The sequence below is a fragment of the Molothrus aeneus genome, chromosome 5 (assembly GCF_037042795.1).
Source record: "Molothrus aeneus isolate 106 chromosome 5, BPBGC_Maene_1.0, whole genome shotgun sequence".
Classification (NCBI taxonomy): Eukaryota; Metazoa; Chordata; class Aves; order Passeriformes; family Icteridae; genus Molothrus; species Molothrus aeneus.
In genome coordinates, this window is record NC_089650.1 from 18,794,001 (window position 1) to 18,819,606 (window position 25,606).

Consider the following 25,606-nt stretch of genomic DNA (forward strand, 5'->3'; position numbering starts at 1 on the left):
CATTCCTTCCTCTCCTCTTGAGCAGATTTCAGCGCCATCTGCTCTCTTCTGTCTTTGGAGGAGTCAGCCGGGTGCTTTTGTCCCTTCTGGCAAAGCTGTGCTGCGTATGTCCCCCATCGGGCGGCAGGTACCCCGAGGCAGCTGGGACGGATGCACACTCTCAGCCTTGCTCCAGAAAGCTCCCACTGCAGCAGTCCAAGGTCTTTCTTTCTCTCCTTTTTCCTGTCTGCAGCCTGTTCCTCTGGATCAGGCACTTCCCAAGGTCACAGCTGACTCCCAAGGTCAGGCCCAGGCTTTGCACTTGGCCCCTGCTGTAGGGGATGGGAAGGGGTTTGGGCTGGGAAGGAACCTTCCCTTCACCCCTTTTTCCCCAAAGGATCCACAAGCAGCACCAGATACTCGAGGGAGAGTAGCAAGGGCAGAAGGAGACATGGGGCAGCCATGGGGCTCCCTGGCCTTGGAAATGCTTTGTGGAATTATTCTTTTCTCTGCATGTATGAAATATTACCCTATTAAACATTCCTAGATGATCCCTGGCCAGGCACCAGTCAGAGCTGCAGATTTTAGAGTAGGAGAAGCAGGGGGACTTGCTGATGATAAGCAGCTTCCTGGGCCATGCTGCCTCCTACCTCATGGCCACACCAAGCTCACACTAAGAGCTTTGCTGTCTGCCCTCCCTTCCTAAAATAATACGTCCCCCTGTGCTGGCTGGAGCCCATTACGGGTGGGTCTAAGCTGAACCCCCGTGTAAATTATGTCCCTGTGTCCCCTTCTGAGATGCTGTCAGGAGAGGGAGAATGAGGGAAAGCAGGTAGTGAGGAGCCCTGGAAGAGTGGAAAAGTCTGCTGGCCACCCCTGTGCCCTAGGGGGACACCGGGCAAGGGTCCCAGCGCTGCATCTTCCCTGGAAGCTGTGGGGCTGCTCCAGCTCCCGCACAGTGCGGCTGTGAGGCTCCGCTGCTGTGTCGAGCTCGTCCCACGGGATGGCACTGCCTGCTCAGGAACAGGCAGCCCGGCCGGGGCCCCTGGCAGGCATAAATGCAGCAAATTAAACCGTGCTGGCAGATTCTGATTGACAGGTCCCTAGAGAGCAAAGTCCCTTGTTTTTTCCATCCCCGAGGGGATCAGGAGCAGCAGGAGGAGCAGCAGCAGAGAAAACCCTTTCCCAAGCCCGGTACTTTGCCCTTGTGGATCTGTTTCTGGGACTCAGCCCACAGCCGTGCATCTTGACCCCTTTGCTGAAGCCGCGGGTGTCGGCCAGCCGGCTCCTCCACTGCGGGCGCTCCGCAATGTCAGCAGCTGACCGCTGCAGAGGATGCCGAGCCTGCCGGGGCCCGGCCCTCGTGGTGTCCATCAGCCGTGGCACCCTCGTCGCTCCGAGCCCAGGGTACAAGGCCCGGAGGTTTCAATAAAGGGCAAGCTAAACGAGGTCAGCGGGGTTTGGCGTCATTCGCACGTTACTCCTCTCCACGGTGTAAAATTGGCACAAGTGACAACGCTCTGCCAGAATGGTTCACGTCTGTGTTGGCTCTGCCAGAGCCAGGTCAAAGCTGGGTTTTGCAGCCAGGAAGATGGAGGTAGTCACCCAATTTTTGCTGCTGCAGTTGTGGGAAACAGCATGGCCCACTGGGGTGTCCTGGATCCTCTGTCAGGGTCCTCAGTGTGGCTCCCATGTCTGGCAGGTTCTCAGCACCCCTCTATGGGCCAGTGGTGGATGGCTTGAGTAAGGCATAGTCACCATGGACACTGGGACATCACAGATGTCCTCCCTACCCTTGTGGGCACAGATCCCCAGCTAAAGGTCTTTTTATGGCCATGTCTGGGTGGCAGGACCCTGTTCCCTCTCTCGGGCTGGAGGGGAGTTTCTCATCTCCGTGGGGCATCTTGGTTGCACAGCTACTCTGGAGCTCTGTGGAGCTGGCAAACTGTGGTACAAGTATGCTTGGTTTGATCAGAAGTTCTGTAAATGCCCTGCCTGGGTGAGGAGCTGCACACTGCACAGCAGCCCATGTGTGGTCCAGCTCCATGCCTCAGCTTAGTGTGAGGGTGACTTGTTCCCCATTCTTGGAGGTAAAACTCAGGCTGGTGGCATTTAATTCACATCTGCTTAATCTGCATAGGTCCTACTCAAATTTTATCCTCCATCTGCCACTATTCCCTACCAAAACTGTTGCCTCTTCTTTCTGTCTCTCCAGAAGGTGTCCAGAAGAGCCTGGGGAGAGGAGGGGAGAAGGCCCCAGCAGCTGGAAGGCCCCTGGGAAGGAGATGCCAAGATGTCTGGACCCACCTCTACCTTTGGGAATACTTCCAGGCCATTCAGATAGCCTGTCCTTTGCCATCCTTGCTCACCTAGCAGCTTTAGTTATGTTGACTGTACCTCTTCACAGACCCTCCTCCTCCATCAGCTCTGCTTCTCAAACCTTTCTGTGTCCTTGGCCTCGGTGCTTGGCTTTTGAAAGGCGAGCTGTGTGGCTGTCTCCTTCCCCTGTGGCAGTCCTCACACACAAGCAAGACAGCAGGCTTGCGTGTCTGACGCTTGGCCTCTCTCTGTAGTCATCTGGCACTAAAAATTATCTGCAGAGAAAAATACTGGGCTCCATACCTGGGACTTAATATCCTCCCTCACCAAACCATAATTACTAATTACCACTCCTGGGTGTTTAAACCATTTGAATGATGCAGTTAAATGCCCGATGTTAATTTAATAGCCAAGTATCTGGGTTTCCCCACATGAGGAGCTCTCAGAGCGCCTCCCACTGAAGCAAAACGCAGCCAGCTCTGGCTGTGGTCCATATGAGAGAGGCAGCTGAGGAGCAGCAAGCACACGTTGACAGCAGACCCACACATGTGAGGGCTTGGGCATTACTCAGCAGCAAGTGCTCCCTTGCCCCACACCATCCCCCAAAGGGAGCCTCCTCTCCAGCTATGCTGTGCCTTCATGGGATAGAAGACCTGTCACTGCTGCCAGTGCAGGCCAGCATCCCTTGGGCATTGCAGGCCCTCTGGAGTTCAGATCCTTTGCCAGAGCCATCCTTGCAAATTGCTCTGTCTCAGTAGGGCAGCACTCTCTCTGGCAGATGCCCTGCCTGCCTTCTACCCATCCCTGGCCAGCATTTGAGAGTGTGTCCTCAGGTTTGGAGGGGCACTGTCCAAAATCATCCCCGTGCAGAGCCAGACAATGCATTCCTCTGGCACCTGAAAGCAGGGAAAGACCATTGGCCCCAAAGAGGTCACGAGGCCGGGGCATGACAGGGACCTGGCTGAAGGCATCGGACCAGACTCTGCCTGCTCCATCTCCACTCTGGCTGTGTTGCAAGGGGCCTGCTGTCTCTCCTTCCCCACTGCTGGGGCTTGGGACTGGGGCAGGAACTTTTCCAACCCAAATATTTTAACTGACCTCTCAGTCACGAGGCCTCAGTGGCTCAGTGCTGTGGAGGAGAGGACCCTGGTGCCCTGCTCACCCCTGGCATACTCAGGGCCTGTCAGAGCACACAGTCAGCAGTGGGAGAGGCAATCACGTGGAATGGGGAGCACTGAGAACTAGGAGGGGAGCAGGAAAACATATTAGGGTCTCTCACCTACCTAAGTGTTAACGTGCCTGGGGAGAGATGGGGAATGAGAGCTTCTGCCCACGCACAAGTCGTTTGCTTTCGATGCTGCCCCTCTAAGACATCACTTAATATGACATTAATTAGTTAATGTTTGCAAAGTGCTTTGAACATGAAAAGTGCTGTATAAGTGCTGAATATTAGTACTAATTACTATGGCATGGAGGCTGGCGCAGTCTGAAGAGAATTCCCCACACGTAATTTCAGGCCGGAGCTGCTTCGCTGCCTCATCCCAGAGAAGGGGAGAAGCCTCTGCACCCTATGAGGAAATGCACCCCTCATGGAGTTGTGTGGAGGGGGCGAGCTGTGCACCCCCTTCACTCCAGGCAGGATATTGTGTGGGAAGTGTAGCCACATCTCCCCAGTGCCTCACTGGCACTGAGGAGGATAAGGGAGCACACTCTTGCCTCAAGCTCTGAAGCAGACCAGGATTGGAAACATCATTGGGTGGATGGAGGATATGCAGGGAGGTTCCTTCAGCTTATCCCACCCATGCCCGAGCAGGAGCACTCAGCATGGGGGGAGGCTTCAGAACCAGGCAAGGAGATGAGGAGGAGGTGAGAAAGTTTTGGGGTCTGTGCACTAGATGGGGTGGGAAGACAGGTGCCTCCTAGATGTGCATGTGGCAGGGCCAGGAGCTCCCTGGTGTCCCCCAGACAGGCTACTGGCCTGCTTTGCTGCCTCTCCCCTCCCTGTGCCCTCCTTCTTGGTGAGGACGCTGCTGGGAAGGGTCCCTGGAGGAGGAGCAGAAATGGGTCGGCGGGTGCCCCCGATACCTTGGCAGTGGAGCGTCCTGCCAGCTGGAATGCTGGGGTGGGTGTTAGGTGCTACCAGGGGCCCAAAGGAGGGGGATGAGCTGGAGGAGCTTGTGCAGTGAGGGCCAGAGTGGGGACCCACTGGTGCTGCCCAGGGGGTAGAGATGCTGAGCACAGGTATCAGCATGTGTGAGGTGCATTGGGCTGCAGGGAGAACTGCAGTGCTGTGATCACAGTGCGACCCAGCAGCACCTGCTGGGACTCCTGGAGCCAGCTGTGCCTTCCTTGCTGCTGCCAAATTAACTGCCCTGCTCTGACCTGCTCATTCAGCTCACTTGTGTGCTGTGGGTCACACACAGAGAAGCTTTGTCACTCAGATGGCTGTCCTTCCATGTCATCCCTCCGAGCTAGCAGTCACAGAGTCTGATGGGGATTCTGGTCTGCTTCAGAAAGCCACGGAGGGTCTCATGGGAAGTGAGAGCCCAGTGCAGGGTGAAGGGAAGCTCATTGGTGACACCCTTGCTGCCAATGGTGAGTGGGAGGTGAGGGGATGTGCCTAGTCCCCTTTGTGGGGATCTCGCCTCCCTGCTCTGCTGCCACCTTACCTGTTTCTCGGTCTGCATCTCCAGCTGTAAGTTATTCCCCCTCTCCAAGCTCCTACCTGAGCTTTTCTACCAGGCACCCACTGCCAACCCAGCTACTGAGGAAATTGCCGTGAGTGGCTGAACAAAACCCCAAAACAATGCTGGAGTCACTTTCTTTTTCCTTTTTGAGCCCTCCAGTGTGTATGAATTCTGACCTTGCTGGCAATTCTCGGCTTGCCATGAAACCACTGTTTGCAGTAGGAATTGGAGCATCAGCCTTTGTGGTATCTCCACACCAGGAAGAATGGAACAGGAGGGGAGATGCTGGAAGCTAAAGAGAGGCTGGAGCAGGTGTTTTGGAGGGCAGCAGAGAAAGCCCATGTATGACTCAAGTTTACCCACACTTACTTAGAATAAAAAGTTTTGGCAAAACACTCTTCTCTTGCCTTATCCATTCCTGTATCTCGAAGACTATCTTGAAGCAAGCCCATCCTCTGAATTTCCAATGAGGATGAAATTGTCCACAGCAGTACATTCTCTTGCTGGGTTTTGAGGTACTCTTCAGGCACTACAAATCCCCCCCAGTAAATCCACATAAACGAGGACCAAGTTATAAAAAAAAAATCTTTATTTCATGTACCAGGATTTTTTTTTTTGTCATTTTCTCTTTTTAAAATTTTTTTCTTTTTAACAGTCTGAAAAAAACCCACGAAATAAAGGAAATGGAGGTTGGTTTCTTGTACTGGTTTGAGCTGGACATGAGCAACACCCTGGGGAAAATTCTTCCCTTCCAGCCCTTGCCTCCTGCCCACGCTCTCCCGGCGCCCTCCCGCACTCTTCCCTTCCCTCCTGGCCCCGGGGCGCGCTCAGCCCTGTGAATGCTCCCCAGCTCCGAGCAGTGTTGGGTGGGGATGGAAACCCCAACGCCATCTTCCCTCTACGCTGGAATCTGGGGAACTGGCTTTGACTTATTCCTCGGGAGGCATTCGAGGGGGTGAATATCCCCTGTGAATCGTTCTGAAAGGGCTGGGGGGCCACGGGAGGGGATGTCATTAGTGGGGTGGGGTCTGAACAGCCAGCCGAGGCGCTCGCATCCGCCTCTTGCCCCGTGATGCCGTTTCTGGGGGTGACCCCGTCCCTCTGCTGCTCCCCGCCCTACCCCGGAGCGGGGAAGGGGGGGTGGAGTAGCAGCGGGTCGGGGGTGCGGGGAGGATCTGGCTGCTTTACAGCAGAACCCCCGCTGGGACCTGGAGCGGGGACTGCGCAGCTCCTAAAACTGGAGCAGCAGGAATGGGGACGGACAAAAAGTCGAAAAGTGGGTCTGAGCTGCCGAAGGGCTCAGCGGCCCCATCCTGCAAACTCTCGGCTTTGTGCCTGCCCCGAGCGCTTCTGCTCTCGGGGGCAGCCCCAAAGGGCTCCCGTCCTCCTGTCCTCGCCCCGGGCTGGCCGCTGTCTGTGGGTGTCACAGGGGCACCCCATCACCCCTGTGCCACCTCCCCTCCCGCCTCCATCGGCAGCGGCTCCCGCGGAGGGAGCTGCATGGAAAGGAAAGCTGGCACCCCTGTGCCCCCTTCCCCTCCCCGAGGGGCGCCAGGGAGGGAGGGGGCGGCAGCCAGGCCAGGGGCCGGGGAGGCTGGGGGGCCCAGCTGGCCTTGCCCTGCTGCTGCGGAGGGCACCACGGCGGTCGGGGACCCCCAGGAGGAGGAGGAGGGCGCAGCGCGGCGGGCGTGGGGACACCCGCTGGCTTGGCACCTCTCCGGCACGGCTCGGGGCCTCTGCCGTAGGCACTGGCAGGGGCACGGATCGAGGCCGGGCAGCCTGTGGCCGGCTTTGGCTCGGGGTGTGCTCACTGTGCCCAGGCCAGGACGGGAGCGCTTTCAGGGGCGGCTGGGCGGCCTCACCGTGCCCCTGCATGGCTGCAGCCCCGCTGATGAGGCCCAAGGGGGATCTGGGCAGATTTGAGGGGTGCATGGCCACCCTGGGGAGCCTCTGGAGCATTCACAGGAGAGCGTGCGCCCACCAGGGCAAGAGTGTGTGAGCGTGGGCACACGTGTGCGCGAGTGCTGTCCCTCCCACAGCATCCCATGTGTGTCCCCCCCACAGCATCATCACCCTGAAAGGATGGGAGCCCCAGCTGCCCTCCGCCAGCCCTCCCCACCCTCTACCTGTGCCTCCCACACAGCTCCCTGCTGCCTCTTTTCTTTTTGTTCACAGTTTAAAGCTGAAGAAAACAAAAATTAAAAGAAAAAAATACTATCTGTTGTTCTTGCAAGTAAATCCACTTATTATATTTACATTTATTTATAGCTGTTGTTTTATTAAAAAATTGCCACTTTATTTTTTTAAGAAACCTCTTTTGTCCTTTTTTCTTTTTTTGTCTGTGTGTGTGTGTCTTTATTTACTGTGTCTGCTTGTTTTTTGCACTGTCACCGTTAACTCCAGGGTCCCCAGGGCTGGGGAAGTGGGGACCCCCCTGGGGACACTGTGGAGGGTGACTTAGCATCAGCTCCTGCACTCTCTGGGGTCACTTAAAACCCCTATGGATCTGTGGAGGATGAGCAGATCCCCACGGATCCCAGGGGAATGGAGTGGATCCCCGTGGGTCTCAGGGGAACAGAGTGGGTCATGGCTAACTCCGGCACCCAGGATCCTGCATAACTGGCCCAAGGACACCGAAGTCACTGGCAGCCGAACCCCCATTCCCTGTTCCCCAAGAAGCCAGTGCTGGGTTAAAGGTAAGTGGGGAACAAACCATAAAATAAAAGAATAAAACCTCCCAAAATTAAAAAAGCTGCCTCCTCCTCCTCTTCCTCCCACTTGATTTATTGTCATTTGTTATTTCTTGGTTCCCTTTTATTTTTTTAATCTGTTTTTATTAAATGTTAAAATAATGGTACATGGGAAATCATGCATTTTCTTTTAAATTTATTTCTATTTTTTAAATCTCTTTCTCTCAGTTTTAAGGATTTTCTTTTTTTTCTTTTTTCTTTTGCTTTTTTTTTAAAGAATTTTTTTCACTGTTGTCTCTTTCCTCATGTTTCCTTTTCGTTTGTTTGATTTTTTGTTCACTCACTTGTTTGTCTGCTTATCTGCTTGTTCCTTCGTTGTTGTTGTTTGTTTTTTTTTTTTTGTCAGTTTTTTGTTAGCTTTTGTTGGTTTTTTTTGTGGATTTTTTTTTTTTTTTTGCATTGGGAAGGTCCCCACTCCACCAAGGGGCGCTTCCACCTCCTCCTTCCCCACCCCCCTGCTGCCCCCTGCCCCCTTCCGCCCTCCCCACCCTGCAGCCCACCCCTGTCTCCTCCTGCCCGTTCCTGCCCCATTTTCAGCTCCTGGCGACGGCTTCATACCGGGGTGGTCCGGCGGTTGGCTGTGTTGGTGTGGATAGAGTCCTTGTTCTCTTTCTGGATACAGTTGTGAACCTGGAGGAAACTGTTATCCCTGTCGGAGTTGTAGGTGGCGGTGGGGGTGGTGCTTGCCTTCAGCGGGTCCCTGGTCAGGGTGTACATCGAGATCTCTGTTGATGGCAGGGTGTTGAACCCTTTGATCCCGACGGGAGAGGCATCCCTGGAGTGTGAAGGCTCGGTGGAGCGGGAGCTGGAGCGACTGCGTCTCTGATAGCGGTACCGGTAGCTGGGGATGCGGGTGATGGCGGAGGACTGGAGGTAGTCCGTGGCACGAGCGTTGGCACGCAGCTGTTTGTGCCGGTCTATGAACATGTGGACAGCCAGCACTCCCACCATCTCGGCTATAATGAAGGACAGGGCCCCGAAGTAGAAGGACCAGCCGTAGGAGTAGCTGTTCTTCTTGGAGTCACTCTTGGAGGGGTCTCCAGCGTTGGCTGATATGTATACGATGATGCCAATTATATTACTCAGACCTGCAAGCCATCCGGAGGGGGAGAGAGAAGGAGATGTCAAGAAGGTCACACATGGCAGTGGTGGGGCTGAGGGGTTGAATCCCCTCCTGGATGGGCAGTTTGCCTTGGCAAACCCTCCTCATGTGCCTGCCACATCCCTGGATCACACTCCTGGTCCCTGAGAGATGTCAGATGTTAGAGAAACTCTCCCTCCGTCAGCTCCCAAGCAGGAGGAAAAGCCTCTGCCTGCCTGCCTCTGCTGGGTGAGCAGGCAGGATGGAGAGGTGTCCTTGTGATGCTGCTTTCAGCCCAAATAAGACTTATCAGGGCTGGGAAATGCACACACTCCTGCCTAGGCAACTGTACCCCAATGTCCTGGCTGGGCAGCCCCCCAAGCCCTGGAGCCCACCCCTGGGGCATCAGGCCCTGTGCACCCCTTTACCTGCAGACACGAAGAAGATGCCGGCACTAAGGATGATGTTGTGTCGGGTTTTGTAGAACTCGCTGGCTGCAATGCAGAGTCCACCCATGAAAAGCAGAATCACACTCAGGATCGGGAAAATACTAGAGGCTCTAACAGCCCCTGCAGAGGAGAGAGGGAGGGCAGGGCAGAAAGAACAACACAGGTGTGAGAGAGAGGAAAAGAGGGCATGGAAATGACACCAGAGTGAGGGGGACACGCAAGCGCATTTAGTGGGTGGGGGTGAAGGGGAGAGACAGAGGGCAATGTGCAGTAGGGGAGTAATTTAAGGAGAGATAAAGGCATTGGGGAATGGAGGGAGGGAAGGAGAGAGAAACAAAGTGTGTCAGAAAAAGAGAGTGGTCCAAAGCAACTCTCCCATGCCCTGGCCACTGCTGCTGCCACAAAGCTGGTGGTTCTGCACAGCGAGGCAGAGGAGGCTGTGGGGCTGGTGACTGGGCTGGGAGCCTGCCTGCATTGTCTGTACCCCCTCACACTGTTTTCTCCTCTGTTTTTTGGGGGACTGTGGGCTGGAGGGGGAGCCCAGGCACCATTCAGCTTCTCCTTCTGCAGGGCTCTGCTGCTCAAGCCTGCACTTCAAAGAACAGCAACCCAAATGCTTCCTGCAGAGTTGCTCAATCTCGAATCCTCCCAAAAGGGCATGAGCATCTCAAGGAGATTTTTTTTTTTTTTTAGGGCTGAGAAGGAGCTCGTGGTGCCATGCACTGCTCTGCAGCTGCAGTGAGGACTGAAAAGAAACAGTCCCAGCCCTGTGTGCTGAAATGCGGGGCTTAACCTAGTGATTAAATGACTGGGCTGCTTCCAGAGGGCAGTGATGGTTTGGATGTGCCAGCACCCACACACGCACACTCTCCATCGGTCGATATGGGAAGAGCTCAGCCAGCAGAGGGCAATGGCATAGATGCACAGATGCACGTATATGCTCGTATGTGCATGCAAAACATACCCCAAAGCTTCTGGGGGGTCTGACTCGTGTTCCTGCAGTGAAAGGCCACGTCTGTGTGTACGCACACCCACACACACGGGCACACACGCACACACCGCTCGTGGGCGGCTTGGTGGGAGCCAGAGCTCTGCCTGAGTCTGTGTTGCGAATATTCCTATTTTTTTATAACTAGGAAGGCCTTCTCTCCTCCCTTCACAAGAGAAAATAAGCTGTTAAAGTGTGAAATGAAGCCTTGCTTGATAAAGAAAGGTATCAGACGGGCTGGTGCAATTCTGCTTGTGGAGCAAAGATCTGGGAGGGGGGATGAAAGCTAATCCTTCCTTGCCTGCAAGAATGAACCCAATGAAGCAAATGCAGGACTTTTCCCTAAGTGAGCAGAGACCCCATTTCAAAGACCCTGTTGGCCTCTGGATCCTGCTAGGCTCAAGCAATGAGCTCTTTGAGGGGGGCCTAGCGCACTGCTTGTGCATGGGGAATGCAGAAGGCAGGGAGAAACCTCTCTTGCTTGCTTTCCAGCTCTGCCTGGCTGTGTTTCAGGGAACAGGATAACAGTAATAACCATCTTAACAGCTTCTGGAAAACAAGGTGGCATTTCACGATGGGAAGCTTAAATGGCAGGAAGCAAACGTCAAGCAGACACCCACTGTTGAGAGCCTTTCTAGGGGGATGCTTGGTCAGTCCTGTAACCTGGTCCTGACTACATCAGTTTTATCTGTGTTTTAATTCTGAAATTCACATCTGTGGGGAGAACCCAAAGTTGCTGACTGACATGGGAAGCTGCAGGTGTCATGTGATGGAGAAGGACAGCAGTCTTCCTCATCCTTTCAGGAGGACCATGCCAGCAAGAGAGGAGGAGAATATCATCCAGCCTTCCTGGCTCGAGAGCCCGTGGCCTAAAGAAAAGGGGCTGGTGGCATATGTTCCCTAAACTCACCTGTGTCTGCTAGCAAGGAAACACAGGGATGTTTCTGCTTCCTCTCTGATAACAGGCATTTGATTTCAAAAATCCTAAGACACCTTATGTGGACGGCTAGCAGAAATAATGGCTAAAACCTTCTAGCCAGGCCATGGACCCTGCTCCATTACTGTCCTGGTCCCCTGGGGCATGAGGGAATTGCCTACTCTGTTACAGATAAACAACTTCCTAGCTGTTTCTGATGGTACTGCCAGGCATTGCCCATGCAGAGCACCCAGGGACTCTGGTTTGACAGAAATTCTGGGAAGAAGCTGTTCAGTGGGGTCCTTCTTCAGGCAGGTCTAAGCCAGCAGAAATCCCAGTTCCCTCAGGAATGACCCAAATCATCCTTTATTGACTTGCCAAATCCCTCTTTGAACCTGGTTCTTTCTTAAAAAGGGCTCTACCCTGGGGACACTGTCAGGTCCTGACATTGGGCCAATTTTTGTCTTCAGATCTTGTTCTCTCTGAGGGAACAAACTTGTCCTTCTTGTGATGTTTGGCCCCTTCCCCAAACTCTTTTTTCTGAAGTGCAATTGATGCTGCAAGCAGCTTCTTTGCTCCCAAGCAGCTCTGCAATGGCTGATTTGCCCTCGGAGGCAGCCCGCAAACCTTTGGCATCCCTGTGCCAAACCGGATCAAACCTCTGTGTTCAGCTCTGCTGTTCAGGCGCCATGCAGCAATTAAGAGACCAGTGCTGCAGAAAAGCAGCTGAAAGAAGCAATCTCCCTCAGTTATTTACAATTTACAGTGGATGAAGGACTGTTTGAGAAACCAAGAGGAAGCAGCATAAGATCTGCCTCTTTTCACATACAAATGAGCCTCACAGATCCGAAATTATCTCTCTCATCCCTGCCACAGGGCTGGGTTTCCACATCTGGCTTGGAGCACACCCGGATGACAAGGAGCTATTCTGAAAGACTCCCGGTCTTTGGAAGCCTCTGATGATTAACCTTGGAAGGTCAAAAGCACTTATCTCAAATTTCTGTTGGGAGAAGATCTCATGATGTCAAAAGACATTGGGCTTGTGGAGGGAGGGCAGGATAGCAAGGTGGAGACCTAAAAGGAGTGTTCCCTGTTCAGCTGTGCTGAAGGAAGAATAAGCACCTGCCTCTAGGGTGGGTGGAAATGCTGGCTGGGGAGGCAACCAGACAGGGCAATGCATGATGTGGATCTGTCCTGCTGGCCAGGGCGCTGCTGTGCAAAGCGGTGTGAGCTTCACTCACACATCTCAGCTGGGACGTGAAGCTCAGACTAGGTCTCATTACAGACATGCCTTGTGCCTAGGGTTCAGCACCTCTCCTAGGGCCTCTGGGTGAGCACCAAGTCTTTTCTTCCAAGGGCTCTGCTGTCCTTATTCCTGCTGCCTGCTCCCATCACTAAAACCAGCAAAGATCAGACCTGCAGTCTCTGTAGGGAAGCGGTGTTTGGGGAAAGGTGAAGACAGCAATAAGAGATCCTCAGACAAAATCCAGCTAATTTCTTAAGTCTGGTGCCACCAGAGTATCAGATAAGGAAATATAACTTTCTCTGCTTTAGGAGGACATGCACACTCACACACACACACTGCCCCAGCTAGGCCAGTCTGACCTTAGGCTCAATCAGCAGCTTTTCAGTGGGTTTGAATTAAGACTCTGATTTTATATCACAGTTAATTGCTGCTTATAAAAAAATGCCATTGGTTGTTTCTGTGAGTTCGAGTTTGCACTGTTTCATGGGCAGAGCCCCTGGGAAGTGAGTGGAGTAATTTTTAGGGGGTGATGAGGCTCTGGGGTTTCCACTGAGCCTCACAGGTCCCAGTGTCTCCACCACCCTGGGTTCAGAAACAAAAGGCACCCAAGCCATTGCAAAAAGAGCCCGTGGACTTACGGAGGAAATATTCTGCTGTATCGGCTTCATAATCTGCATCCTCAGGGAAGTGATCGATTTGCTTACACAGACCTTTAAAATTCCCTAGGGAACAAGAGAGAAAAAGAACAAATGAGAACACCAAAACCTGCCTTGCAGGAACAGCTGCCCTCTGCGTCACCTTTTGTGCCCGCCTGCCTTCCTCCAAGGCAGCATGCCCACTCGGGTGTGCACGCCTGGGAAATGCCCAGGGCCACTCCTTGCACACTTGCACGTGTATTTGCACAGGAATGTGGGGTGTGCTGTCAGGCTCCGGCCTGATGCCCACCTAGCCCAGCACGCCTCACTCTGAGAGGAGAGCCCCAGGAGCTCCGTGACTCCTGCTGCAGACAGGAGGGAGAGCACTGCCCGCCTGGAGCGAGGCGGGATGGGAATGGGAGCCAGGCTCTGGGCAAGCACAGGTGTCAGCGTCCCCTCCCTCAGCATCACAGGCACAACTGTGAGTTACAGCATCAGACCCCAGTGTTTCCCCTGGCGTGGCCTCCCTGGATCCCAGCAGTGAGGGCATCAGGGCAGGATGATTAGGTGTGGGTTGCAAAAGTATTTGTTTCTCTCAGCTGTGAATTCATTGCCCTCTAATTCTGTGGGCAGGATACATCCTTTTGTTGCGGTTCGGTGATAGAACAAAAGTCCTTAATCTACTTTCTCCATATGACTGCTTGTTTCTGCATACCTGTGTCAGGCCTGCTCATGTGTCCTCTCACGGACCGAGGCTACAAGAAGCTCGGTGCAAGTGTGTGTATGCAGCTCAACAGCAAAACACCCTGGTGCTGGGAGAGGAAAATCTTCCACCATAAGTGAGGGAAGCTGGGCTGGACACAGTTCCATCAGGCTGGTGTATATAGAAACAGCCAGTTTCAGTTATGGGACACCGTTTTTCACACTCTCCATGACCAACAAGACCATCCCAACAAGGGGCCAGTGACATCTTCCAAGTCTTTTGTTAGCTGGGATGTCTACCAGGCTCTTATTTTCATCACTCATATCTCCTCTTGACAACAGGAGTACCACTCCAGAGAGGTACTCCTCAAGCCACATCATAATTTTCACCATGACCACTGATTAATTAGTATCTCAAATGATCAGGTTGTCCATTCTTGTTCAGGGTTGCCCATGTGAAAGACAATTTCATTATGTCTCCTGGGGTTCCCACAATTTTTTTCTCCTATCCTCCATTCCATTTCCCTCTGGACACTTGCCCTGACTGGCCATTAACACAGAACTGATGGACACAGTCTGTCCAGAAAGGAGAAATGCATTGTCTGCATGATGCGCGTGGGTAGGCATGGTGGTCCTGTGGGCCTCCTCACCAGATGTCAACCCACAAAGGTGCTCAGGCTCACTGGTCCCTCAGCAGAAGCATTTGGAGCCCAAGTCTGAAAAGTGTCAAATGCTGTGGCAGCCTGGGTAAGCTCCTGCCACCCTGACCCTGAACCCAGCTTCTGGAGCAGCTGGGTATGAAGGGCAAGGGGAAAATGGAGCCACCACACTTGAGGCTGCTGCCTCTGGGAAGAGCAAGAGAGCTCTTCCAGACCAAACCTTCCCAGGCTGAGACCTGCAGTCACCATGTCAGGTCCCCAAGTCATGTCTTGGAAGGTCTATTCCAGATGGATTTGAATGAACTTTCAGATATTTGTGAACACATGGAAGAAGGACCAAGCTCAAAGGATTGTCCCTGAGTTGCTTCTTGAGGCCAGCCCTTGATGGATTAACATTTGGGATGCTTTGGGAGGCAATCCTGAGTAAATATCTGAGTAAATGAAAGGCAGGTAGGTGGGTTCCTTTAGGTCTACCTCCAAGTTTGGCTTCTTCTGCATCCATCTGGCTTGTGTCTAATGCCTCCAAGGTGCCTATTGCATTTAGCTACTCATTTGAAGAGCTTGCATGAAGAGACTGGAGACAGCAGAGAGGAGTGCGTGCATGCATTAAGAGGTAAGTAATATGAGAAGAAAGTAGGAACAAAGCTTCTCTGTGTAGCTCTGACATACTATTCCCACACTAAAACTGTGGGTTATGAAAGGTTATTAATCACCCATCCCAAATCCAGTTACCTTGTTCAAAAAGTGTCTGCTTCTCAGCCATGGCTCTTCTGGAAGGAAAGCTTCATAGCCAAGTAAATTGCCTTGGCACATTTCCACCCTGCTACTTGCCCACTAAAATCCCTATGAGGCAGGCAGATACAGCATGAAGGGGGTCCTTTCCCTGCCTTGCTCCTGACTGCCTGGGGCCATCTGCCTGTGACAGATGAGCAGCTCCTCCTGGTCCTTTGGCTGCTGTCACTGCTGTACAGTGCATGTGAACACTGGCACACTCTGGGGCACTGGGGAGGTCTCCAGCTTCAGATTTCAGTTCCTCACCCAGCAGATGCTGAACACTGAGTTCCTCCTGCCCGTACATGCTGGGGGAGCAGGCAGAACCTGCATACACCTCCCAGGTGATGTTCCTGGCACACAGCCGGAGCCTCCCAGTTGGAATCAGCCAGGGAGGGAAGACGCAGTGCATCTGGAAACCCCCTCACTGTGTGACATCCTTTCCCTGCTTCCTTTTTTCTCCCTCTCCCCCGCTCTGTTTCTTGCTGAATTTGAGGCTGATTAATTCCTATGTAAAGAATTGAGCTGCCTGGGGAAGATGCTGCATCTGGTGCAGGCTGTCTTTTCTATGGACTTGCGTGGGATAGCTGGTTAGAGGTTCAGCCGCTGAGGCAGGCTGAGGGGATATGCAGGCTCTTCGAAAATCTGCTCCTGGTGCTCAGTGTCCCACAGGCTTTGCTGACCTGGCTCCTCAGGGTACTTGGCCATCGGAGTGTCCAGCCTTGGCTGGCTTAAAATGCTGTGACATTGTGGAGCTGCCCTTCTCCACAGGCTTGTATGCCGTGCCAGGTTGATTCCCCTCCCTGGATCAACCCTACTGGGGTTCATGAGGGCAGCTTTGGTGCCACTTTAGCCCCTGCTTTGTCTGTGCTCACCCAGTACTGTGGGTTTGGATGCTGACTGTTTGCCTGTGCTACCGCACCCGCTCCTCCAATGCCTCCTAGTTCCTCTGGGCGATGGATGGGGAAAGGATGCAGAATTTAGGTCATTAATGCGCTAACTGGGAACATAAGAGAACAAGATTCAGTTTTTGCTCTGCCACAGGCGTGCTGTTAAAACCACTTCTCTCTGCCTCAGAGTCCCACCCTTTAAAATGGGGGTGACAGTGCTCCTCTGCCTGGTGCTGTACGGGGATGTGTTAAACAGGGCATGGTGTGGGTGTGCTGTGCCAGCGGCTCCCAAAGCGCACAGAGTGAGTGAGTGATGGATGGCAGCGGTTCAGGAACCCGCTCGGTGTGGGGAAGGCCTTGATGTCACTTCTCGTGCCAAGGTCACTCGGCAATTCTCTGACGGACATCTGTGGCCTGCTGAGATGGTACAGCAGCTTCCCTGGCACCTGTGCTGGTGGAAGCACAGAGGGGGGATGGAGCAGCTCAGCAGTGCTGCTGAGGTCTGACACAACAGCCTTTTCTTGTGCTGCACGTGTGGTCTGCGGAGCCAGGGATGGTGAGAGCCGTGTGCCACCCTACAGTTAATACTCCTGAATGCCTGAGCAAGATCAAATCATTATGTGGGAGGGCATGTATGGCTCTGAGAAACCCCAAGGAAGCAAGAACCACATCTCCTCTCTGCTTGAGTCCCTTTGCCCTTCACATTCTTCCCAACTCAAGATATTTCATGCTGTGAACTTTGAAACGTGGCACGTATCTCCGTCTTCTCCCATACACCTCTCTGAGACACTTAAGCCACATGCTTCCACCTCCTCCCTGTAGCTCTCCCAGTGCAGTCTGGGCTCTCTCCTCATCCTTGCTCATGTTGACCCATCAGATCTTTCTCCTGTTTCTCAGTCCCTCTCATTCATGCAGCCACCTCCCTCTCTGTGCTGTATCAGTGTGGCCATCCTTCGAACAGCCTGCTTTGGGGTGTGCAGGCTGCAAAGAAGGTGGGGATGAACATCAGCCTGTCTCAGGAAAGGAAGGATGCAGATGCCCAGGTCCATAGAAAAGCATGGAGCAGTCTCCACATCCCTTGTGTGTTACTGGGAGTTGTTAAGCAAGACCACCATTGTTTGCTTGTTGCCTGTCCCAGCTTTGGAAAATGCAGTTTAGAAGAGCCAGGACTGGTGCAGTAGGCACCCCTCCAGTGCCTGGCCAAGGACAGAAGTTGCCCGGTTGGGTCATTAAGAGCAATCTCTCATACTGCCAAGAAGGACTAAATGTCTAAATGTCTAAGATGAAATTCAGCATCAACTGTATGTTCATCTGTGAGAGAGACCTCCTCCAGTGTGGCAGGATCATTGTTTGGGTATAAGCTGTCTATCCAGGACAGCTGGCAGCCACCAGCCCTGCTGCAGCAATACTCAGACTGAGCTACCCCCGATGAGAACCTGGCTCTGTATTGTTGGTGATAGTTTATTTTTGTGCCTCTTTGTGCAGCCTTCTCTCTTTCAGAAGTCTTGCTTGCCTGCAGAGTGCAATCCATTGCAAAATAGTAAGTTCCAAAGAATGAAAAGCTACTCCCTTCCTGCGAGGTAGGAACACTTTTAAATGGTCAGGACCATACATCTGAAAACTGTGAGCCAGAGGCAGAGGAAAAGACATCCAAAAGGAGAGAAGCAGACAAAGAGGGATGAGAACAGAAAGACCTGTTTTCCCAGAATGATTTGTGATATTTCCATTTATGGAGAAAAGCAATCCGCTGAAAGCTTTCCTTCAGTCTCACTCTCTAATTTAGCAGAGGTTTTGGCATGATGGCTTCTAGAGAAATAAATAAAGGGGGCTGGATATAGCTGTTGTCTCTAAAAGCTGAGAAAGATGGTTTGGTGTTGGCCAAGGATTCAGTATTGCTTTTTGTCACATGCTCCCCATATCATTTTAGGCAAGCCACTTACCCTCCCCTGATCTCTTCTTTCACTCAAAATGGGAATAATGTGTTTCCCTGCCTCAGGAGAGTAGGCTGTGGTTATTTGTATTAAAAATATGAAAGTGATCAGACACTGGATCATTTGGGCCAGATAATTCTTCCCACCATCTAGTTCAAATGTGACATGCTCATTTTTGATGTGACCTTCTGTGCATGAAGGCTGTGCAAACATGACAGTTCTCGGAAGTTCCCACTTGTGCTGCCTGCCCTAGGAGTAAACTTTGGTGCAGATTAAACTGTTTGCTATCTGCCCATGAAAGAGATACGAGAAATGGCACATGATGGGCAGGTAGTGAGACACAGACACAAATGATTCTGCTCCAGGATTCTGTTTCTGAGCAGTGTCCCTTTGGTACCAGGTGGTGAAGTGGGGCTCAGAGCCAGCCTCTGGGCTACGGAGACAAATTCCACAGCTACATGGCAAACTGCTGGCATGCCTTTCTTACTCACAAAAGGCTTCCAAACCAGGAGAAGAGCCTGGTTGAAGAACCCTAAGACCATCCCTGTCAAAAATTGACACCAGTGACACTGAGTTGTTAATGCCCAAACTGACATGACTGCAAGAGGAAGGAGTGAGGTTTCATGAAGTGACAAAGAGCACAGGAAAATCCTTTTGAAGGCATTTTGATTGCTCTCCTCCCTTCCAAGAATGAAGCACTTGAGAGCACACATAATTTTGGGGGATTTGGAGCTGATGAAAAGTGCGGTGGCAGGGAACACAGACAGTGCTTGTGGGAATCTGCTTTTACCCACATGTCCTGATACTCCCAGAAGAAAGACTGGCCCTTCAAAAGGGCTTATTATCCCTCTCTGGGGATCTCTCCATAGATAGCACCTTACAGAAATTAGGCCATCTTTTCACCTGCCTCAGTATGTAGGTTACAGGGTGTAGGGCTAAACCAGCACACAAAGCATAAGGGATGGTCATTCTGGGGCTGGAGCAGGTGCTGCTCTTGCAGCTCTGACCCTGCACAGTGACAGGGGATGCTGTGCTAGGCTAATACCTTTTGACCCAGCTGGGTAATTTTAAGAGTGAAGAATGCTCAGCTGTCATTAGGAACAAAGGGATTTTCCACCACAAGGTGAAGGTCAGTGGGGCAGTAAATGTGGTGTGAGGAGTTGACCCTGGGACAATAGCAGAGATCCCATGGGAACTACAGGCCATCAAAAATCTTGCCACCTTTCTGTCCTAATGCAGTGCACCTGCTTTGATGTGGTCTTCTTCAATGCAAACACGCAGCAAAGCATATGTTAAAAATCCCAAACAAAACCCTAGCAACATACTAGTACGTGGCATACATAATTCTCTCCCTGGGGAGAGGATAAAAGAACAAACCACATGTGACTGATATCAAGCTCCATCACTTCATGTGCCAATGGAATTCATTCAGATATTGTGCTGAAGAAGCCTGTAAAAGAACTGGTGCAAAATAGAAATTGATCTTATAGTTATGAAAGCATATCTGCCCCTGCCTATGAGGTAGAACCACTATGCCAGCTCTCTTCCCCTTATTATTAATAATCATGTTTATTACGGCTGTTGCCAAGGATCAGATGATAAAGGGAGTTGCAGTAAAAATGTTACAAACACTGTCTTACAGACCACTGCTGCCTTGATGAGCATGGAGGAAGAGGTGTATCACAGCACATTAGCAATGACCAAAGCTACAGCAGTAAAACAGCCTAAAACATACTGGCTCTGAGGAGATTAATTTATTTCGGAGATGGCTGATAAATAGAGAAAGAAATGCAGACAGAGATGGGAGAAATAAGTAGGAGAAGCCAGTATGGCGTAGCATTGAGGAGGAGATGATGAGATGGAAGGAGAGGGGTATAGAGAACTGCCAGTATTGAGCACCAGGGAGATTAGTCTCATTCAAAACAATACCAGGCTCCTGCTCTGCCTTTTTCTGCTCTTCTCCTCATTTACTCTCTGCAGCCATCCCTGACAATCACCTGGCAAAGGAGAGGGGGCTGATGACAGAAGGGTCATAGAATCATTTAAGTTGGAAAAGATGTCCTAGATCATCGAGTCCATCCTTTGACTGATCACTATCATGCCAACTTAACCAAAGCACTAAGTGCCATGTCCAGTTGTTAAATAAACTCTTCCAAGGATGGTGACTCCATCACTTCCCTGGGCAGTCCTTTCCAATGCTTAACCACCCTTTCAGTGTGATGTCCACATGTGCAGCTGGAGGTGACTCAAGTCCCTCCTGTAGAGCCTCAGCAGTGTGGGAGTGCAGGAGAGCCCATCCCACCCTGGCATTGCCCACATGGTTCCTTGCACAGCTCTGCTGCAGCAGCCAAGGGGGCCCACGCTGTACTAGGGCTGGACTCTGCAGTGCTGTCAGCCTGGAACCGTTTTGCATTTTTCCTTGGAGGTGGCAGCCTCCCTTCCCACCCTGCTCAGTGCTACTGCTGCACGCTGCTGAGTAGCCCATAGACTGTGCCTCAGAGCTGGCTACAGCTATTCCATGTACGTGGGTGGAGATGCAGTGGTAGCAAAACCTATTATTAAGATTATATGAAGATTTCCATTTATAAACACCCTCTTTTTACAGGGTTGTAACTTTCAAAAATATCCTTGCTGTGGCTTGAAATTTCCTGTGCTTTGTCACAGGCAGAGAACTGAGATTGGCTGGGAAAATTGGGCAAAGGCTCTTGAATTCGTTTTGGTGCAAACGCAAATCCAGCATGTTTGAGCTTTACAAACTGAAACACTGCAGGTGGCTGCATTTCAGAGTCTGCTACAAATCTGTCCAAGTCACAAAGGAAAGATCTCAACACAGCAATAATAAAAATAATTCCAAAAATCCTTTTTTTGCAGACACCCAGTACAAATGTCTCCCATGGTAAACAAATGCCTCTGTTCCTAGACTTTGCCAGAATCAAACTTGGACTGAATTTCTTCTGAAAATAGTACTTAACACAAAAATGTATTAGGCTCATCTGAATCATTGAAAGCTGTGGATAACTGTGCTACTCCTAATGTTCTATTTCTCACATTTGCCTTTGGCACTGACATTGAAAATAATTTTACATATACATATGTAACAAATGTGTGATTTCATTTATATGTCAATGAAATAATTTAGTTCTTATAATCATATTTGCCTGTGTGATTCAATGAATGAGTAAAGCATGAACAATATCTCTGGTTCCTCAACAAAGAGATCAGAAACTATTTCTACTGCTGTTAGAGTGACTAGTGTCACTCTAGGAAGGAAAAAATATATGAACCTTCTGGCTTACAAGCCCCATAACAGTTTTCAAGGTATATTAGCTGAGTTAGTAGAAGTACTGCCTTTGCCTTACAAGAAGAGACAGAACTAGATTTGAAATGAGCTGGGAATCAGAAATAGAATTCAGAAAAAAGTTTGTAAGTAGTTGTGCTCAGATGTTGTAGGATGATGTTGGGTTTCAAATTTGAAGAACATAAGTGCTGGACTTGCTGTGGTGGAGGATAAACAAATAAAAGCAGAAGTTGATCAGGACATGGAGAAAAGTCCAAGCAAAACAGGAAGGGCAAGTAAAAGAAATAAAGAAATTATAGATGATTAAAAAAAATCTATCAATTTGTAGCAAAACCATTTATATGTGTGTGTGTGTGTTTAACGAGTCAAATGTGACACTACAACTGTGAGTCGAGTGACAGGAAGGGTGATGCAATTATCTGCAGTGAGAGAGAAGTGATGTGCATAAGGTGTGGGAGGAGAGGAGATGCTCCATAGCTACCACAGGCAATCCCAATCCACGGCTGCATATCCAGATGTGACAGGAAGGAAGACAGTAATGTAAGCCTGCATGGAAAGGGGTGGATGGGATGGAGGAAGTATTTAAGAGCTGGTTCTTCTGTTTTCTTTTTTTTTCCTTTTCCCTATCACGGCAACAATATTGTAACTAGGACAGTTTTTGCATATAGAGTTACAACATCAAACTCTCAGAAATCAGAGCATGTAAACAACATCCTAGCTGGATGAGGGCATAAGGACTGAACCATCTCGAATTTGAACTCAAAGATCCAGAGCTCAAATGGATTAATCTTTCCCCAGAAGTATGTAGAGGAAAACCATGGACTAGAAAATTTCTGATTTAGTTCATCCTATTGTGTTGCATTTTTCTGCTCAGATGTAACTGTGTTGCTGATCTATGAGTGCGCATAAGAGGACAAAGCCAGGCTCACCTTGTACAGTAGGTCATGTTTTAGATCAGTGATGAGACTGTAACTCTAGTGGTCACTGGAAGTAACTGTGCACAGACATGAATTCATAGGCAAGAAAAGAGGGCAAACCAGCCCTGCTTACAAGGTGAAAAGTGTCCTGCACAGCCTGGGACGAGCCACAAGCTGCGCATGCCTTGGTACAGTTATGAGCTGAGCCCCTAACTCAGCAGGAGCCAGGGCTTAGCTGTTCCCAAACTCCAAATCTTGAATCTTGCAATTGTAATGCTGTATTCACAAGGCTTTTTGAATGCAATTTCCTTAGTCATTTTTAAATTATGAAGGAGGAGAAAAGGCACTTCAAATCTTTCATCTCCAGCTCCACATTGCATTTGTCTCTGACATATCCAGCTGGATCTATAGGGAGACACTGTCCTCAGTTAAACTGGTGTAAATCTAGTGTGACTCTGAGCTGCTCCTTCAGCATTTAGGGCCACAACCAAGAGAGGAATTAGGCTCTCAGCTGTTAATTAGCTTATGAAGTATGTGGTGTGCTTTAGGGTCCTTCAGAATGCAAAGCGCTATATAGAAATTATTATTAGTTATTAATAACAAAAATACCCAAGAACCCCAGGGAAATAAGCCAAAGAATGGAACAAGTCAATGACAGAGGCAGCTTTTAATCCATCCTCCCTCTTCTGTGGCACTTAAGCTCTCCTCCCCCGTCCCCTCCGAGGCTCAGACACATGGAGGAAGGGACAGCCCACCATCACACATGTTTAGCAATTTGGCAGTCTCAGCAAGTCTCCTGTGTTCTCCCACACAACATCATCAGCCTGCAGTAGGAATTGTGAAATCTGTAGCAGAATTGACACCCAGCAGTAAAAATTTTGGGGAATAACAGTGTGTGGGAATTCCTCAGCTTGCCTCTCATGGAAAATTGCAATCCTGCTCAGTGGTCTTCAGGGTTTTTCATTTCATTGCCCTCCCTTCCTCTGGGGAAACGATTGAGAAGGTAGGCACCACTTTCTTTAAAGGTGAGAGATGAGACCCCCCTAGATGAGAACTAGGGCTCCATTTGCTGTTGCCTGAGTTGGAGCGAGTGGCTCCACTGGAAATTCCCAACCTGTTCTAGCCATTCCAGCCCAGGAGATGATTGTGAAGTCTATTTCAGGTGAGGAAACAGAACAAGGGAAGGGCTGGACTTTCTCCAGTTGTTTTTTGCCCCAGGGAACCCAAGGCCCTTCATGCAGCGCTGACAGAGGTCCCGCGGTGCGGAGGCTCTGCGGATGAGTGTGGCAGCCATTACGCGCTCACTGAGCGCGCACACACTTGCCCTTGGAGAGCGGAGGCGGCTTTGCCCAGGCAGGGAATATTGGTTATCCCTTAGTCTGTTCAGGAAGTGTGCTGGGATTTTTGCTGTCCCTCCAGGCAGCCCACCAGAGATGGCCAGGAGGGAGCTGGGCATAGGATTTCCTTGGCAGGAAGCCCTGCTGACTGCAGTGCTTCAGGTTGAGTTGCAACGTGCAGGGCCAGGCACTCACGGAGCTTTTCTACCCTGTGTCCTTTCTGCCCTGGAACGCACCACCTACAAATTAGAAAATGAAAGCCCTGGGGAAGAGGTCAGGACTCTCCAATTTTGCAATTTCCTCTGGCAGTCACTACATCTCACCCTCCAGCACTGGTGTTTTGGGAGAAGCCTGACCCAGAACAGATACCCTGCTGTGCTCTGGGGAACGTGCTGGGATGAAGGGAATGTGAGTGTGCTGAAGGTCTCCAGGATGTTCACTCCTGATGAATCCAGTCCTGACCTGGACCTCACTCACAAAATTATCCAAAGCCTCCCAAATCAATAAGGAAAAAGAAATGTGAGGGAAAACAGGGCAGGAAGAGCAGAGGACTGATTTGATGCATAGCAAACCTCTTCCTACCAACAGCTGAGGAGGAAGCCACTGGTCCTGAGCTAGCTACTTGCAGAAAGGGTTAGCCGTGTCTTCAGGGGACAGCCTCCATTTCAGTCCCCTCCCCCTACCCCCAATCAGCCTGAATGCTGAATCCAACCACGGCTTAATATTGTTTCTTGCATTTCACAGCTGTGCTAGGATTCAGGATTTGAAGAGTTGTATGGATTTGCACGTATGGGTTCCAAAACATTTTAGGCTGATAGATCCCTGTGCTTATTTAGGTGCAATTGCTGGCAAGGCAAATATCCAGAGTAACAACAACACTGGTCTGTGAAAGTTGTAGGAAAGCATTGCCCTCTGTGCTGAAAGAGCCAGGACACAGAGTTTGCTTTGTTACACACATTATGCTTATTTTTCACTTGGGTCACTGGAGTTCAGAAAATGTTGGTAAACACAGATTATATCCCACAGGGCCATGCAGGGTAGCTGTGAGTCTGATCAAATTGCCTTAGCACAGCTATGCCGAGGCTCCCAATGTCTCCAAACAAGCTACTGCTGTTCTAACTTGCTACTTTACTCATAATCCACATCAAACACTGGGTGTTAAAGTAGATATTGCACAGATTTGATTTTAGGTCCCTTTCTATGCAGCTGAGCAAAAAACAAATGCCAAGCCTTACAAATGTTGCTAGCTTTTAGAGGCTGCTATTAGAACATTAATAATTTTATTATTGTTATTTCCTCAGGGTTGCGGGTACCCTGGTGATTTACAAGAAAACAAAGTGATTTGGCCCTCTCCTTAAGCTCTTACAACAAAAGTTAGACTTAAGCACAGCACTGGGCTTATTTAACAAGCAAACAGTGCCAGCAGGGTGTTTGGAAAAGGGAGGTTTATAGCAGCACAGGATCATGAGACATTTACGATTGTGTGCACGTGTATATCATGTTAGTTTATGCTGGCTTTTAAAAAGAAAACCATAGAGGGGGAAGGTGTGCTGGAGTTAGGGATAATGCCTGCAAGAAAAACAAGTGGAAATCAGTGAGGGAAGGATGATTTGGAAAAGGGAGGCTGAAGGGAAGGCTGCAAAGGAGGAGTGTGACTCTTCTTGTGGCACAGCCAGGGAAGGCATATGGGGGAGCAGGTACTGCTGCTCAGTCATAATAACTCTTTTGAAGCTTGACTGCAAGTCGTGCTGCTCCACCAATATTTTTTCATCCACTGAGCATACTAATTTATTGCAGAAGAGTCTGTAGGTGTGAGCTATGTGCTAAGGCTAATCTCTGAAGCGTTTTCAGCTACTCTACACGTAACATTACTCTTGCGTCCCAGGGAGGAGGCTATTCATAATGGAATAAAATTTACTCACAATACTAGACTGGGGAATATTATTTTTAATGTGATCTGGTCCAGTTACACTCAGTTAGAAACCTGAAAGGCCGTTTCAGGGTTTTGAATCATGTCCAAGCAGGTACCAAGCCACCTTCTATGTCCTGGA

At 50.6% G+C, this 25,606-nt stretch overlaps 1 protein-coding gene across 2 annotated transcripts in view; it reads right to left on the reverse strand.

The window, feature by feature from the left end:
- Positions 1-8,228: 8,228 nt before the first annotated feature.
- CACNG2 (calcium voltage-gated channel auxiliary subunit gamma 2) overlaps positions 8,229-25,606 on the reverse strand; it is a 51,871-nt gene continuing 34,493 nt past the window's right edge. For both annotated transcript variants that reach the window (XM_066550339.1, XM_066550340.1), the window contains 3 exons: positions 13,054-13,137; positions 9,245-9,385; positions 8,229-8,823 (listed from right to left, as the gene is read on the reverse strand). In XM_066550339.1, the coding sequence (XP_066406436.1) occupies positions 8,288-8,823; positions 9,245-9,385; positions 13,054-13,137 (761 nt within the window). In that variant the 3' untranslated portion in view covers positions 8,229-8,287. The remainder of the gene's footprint in view (positions 8,824-9,244; positions 9,386-13,053; positions 13,138-25,606) is intronic.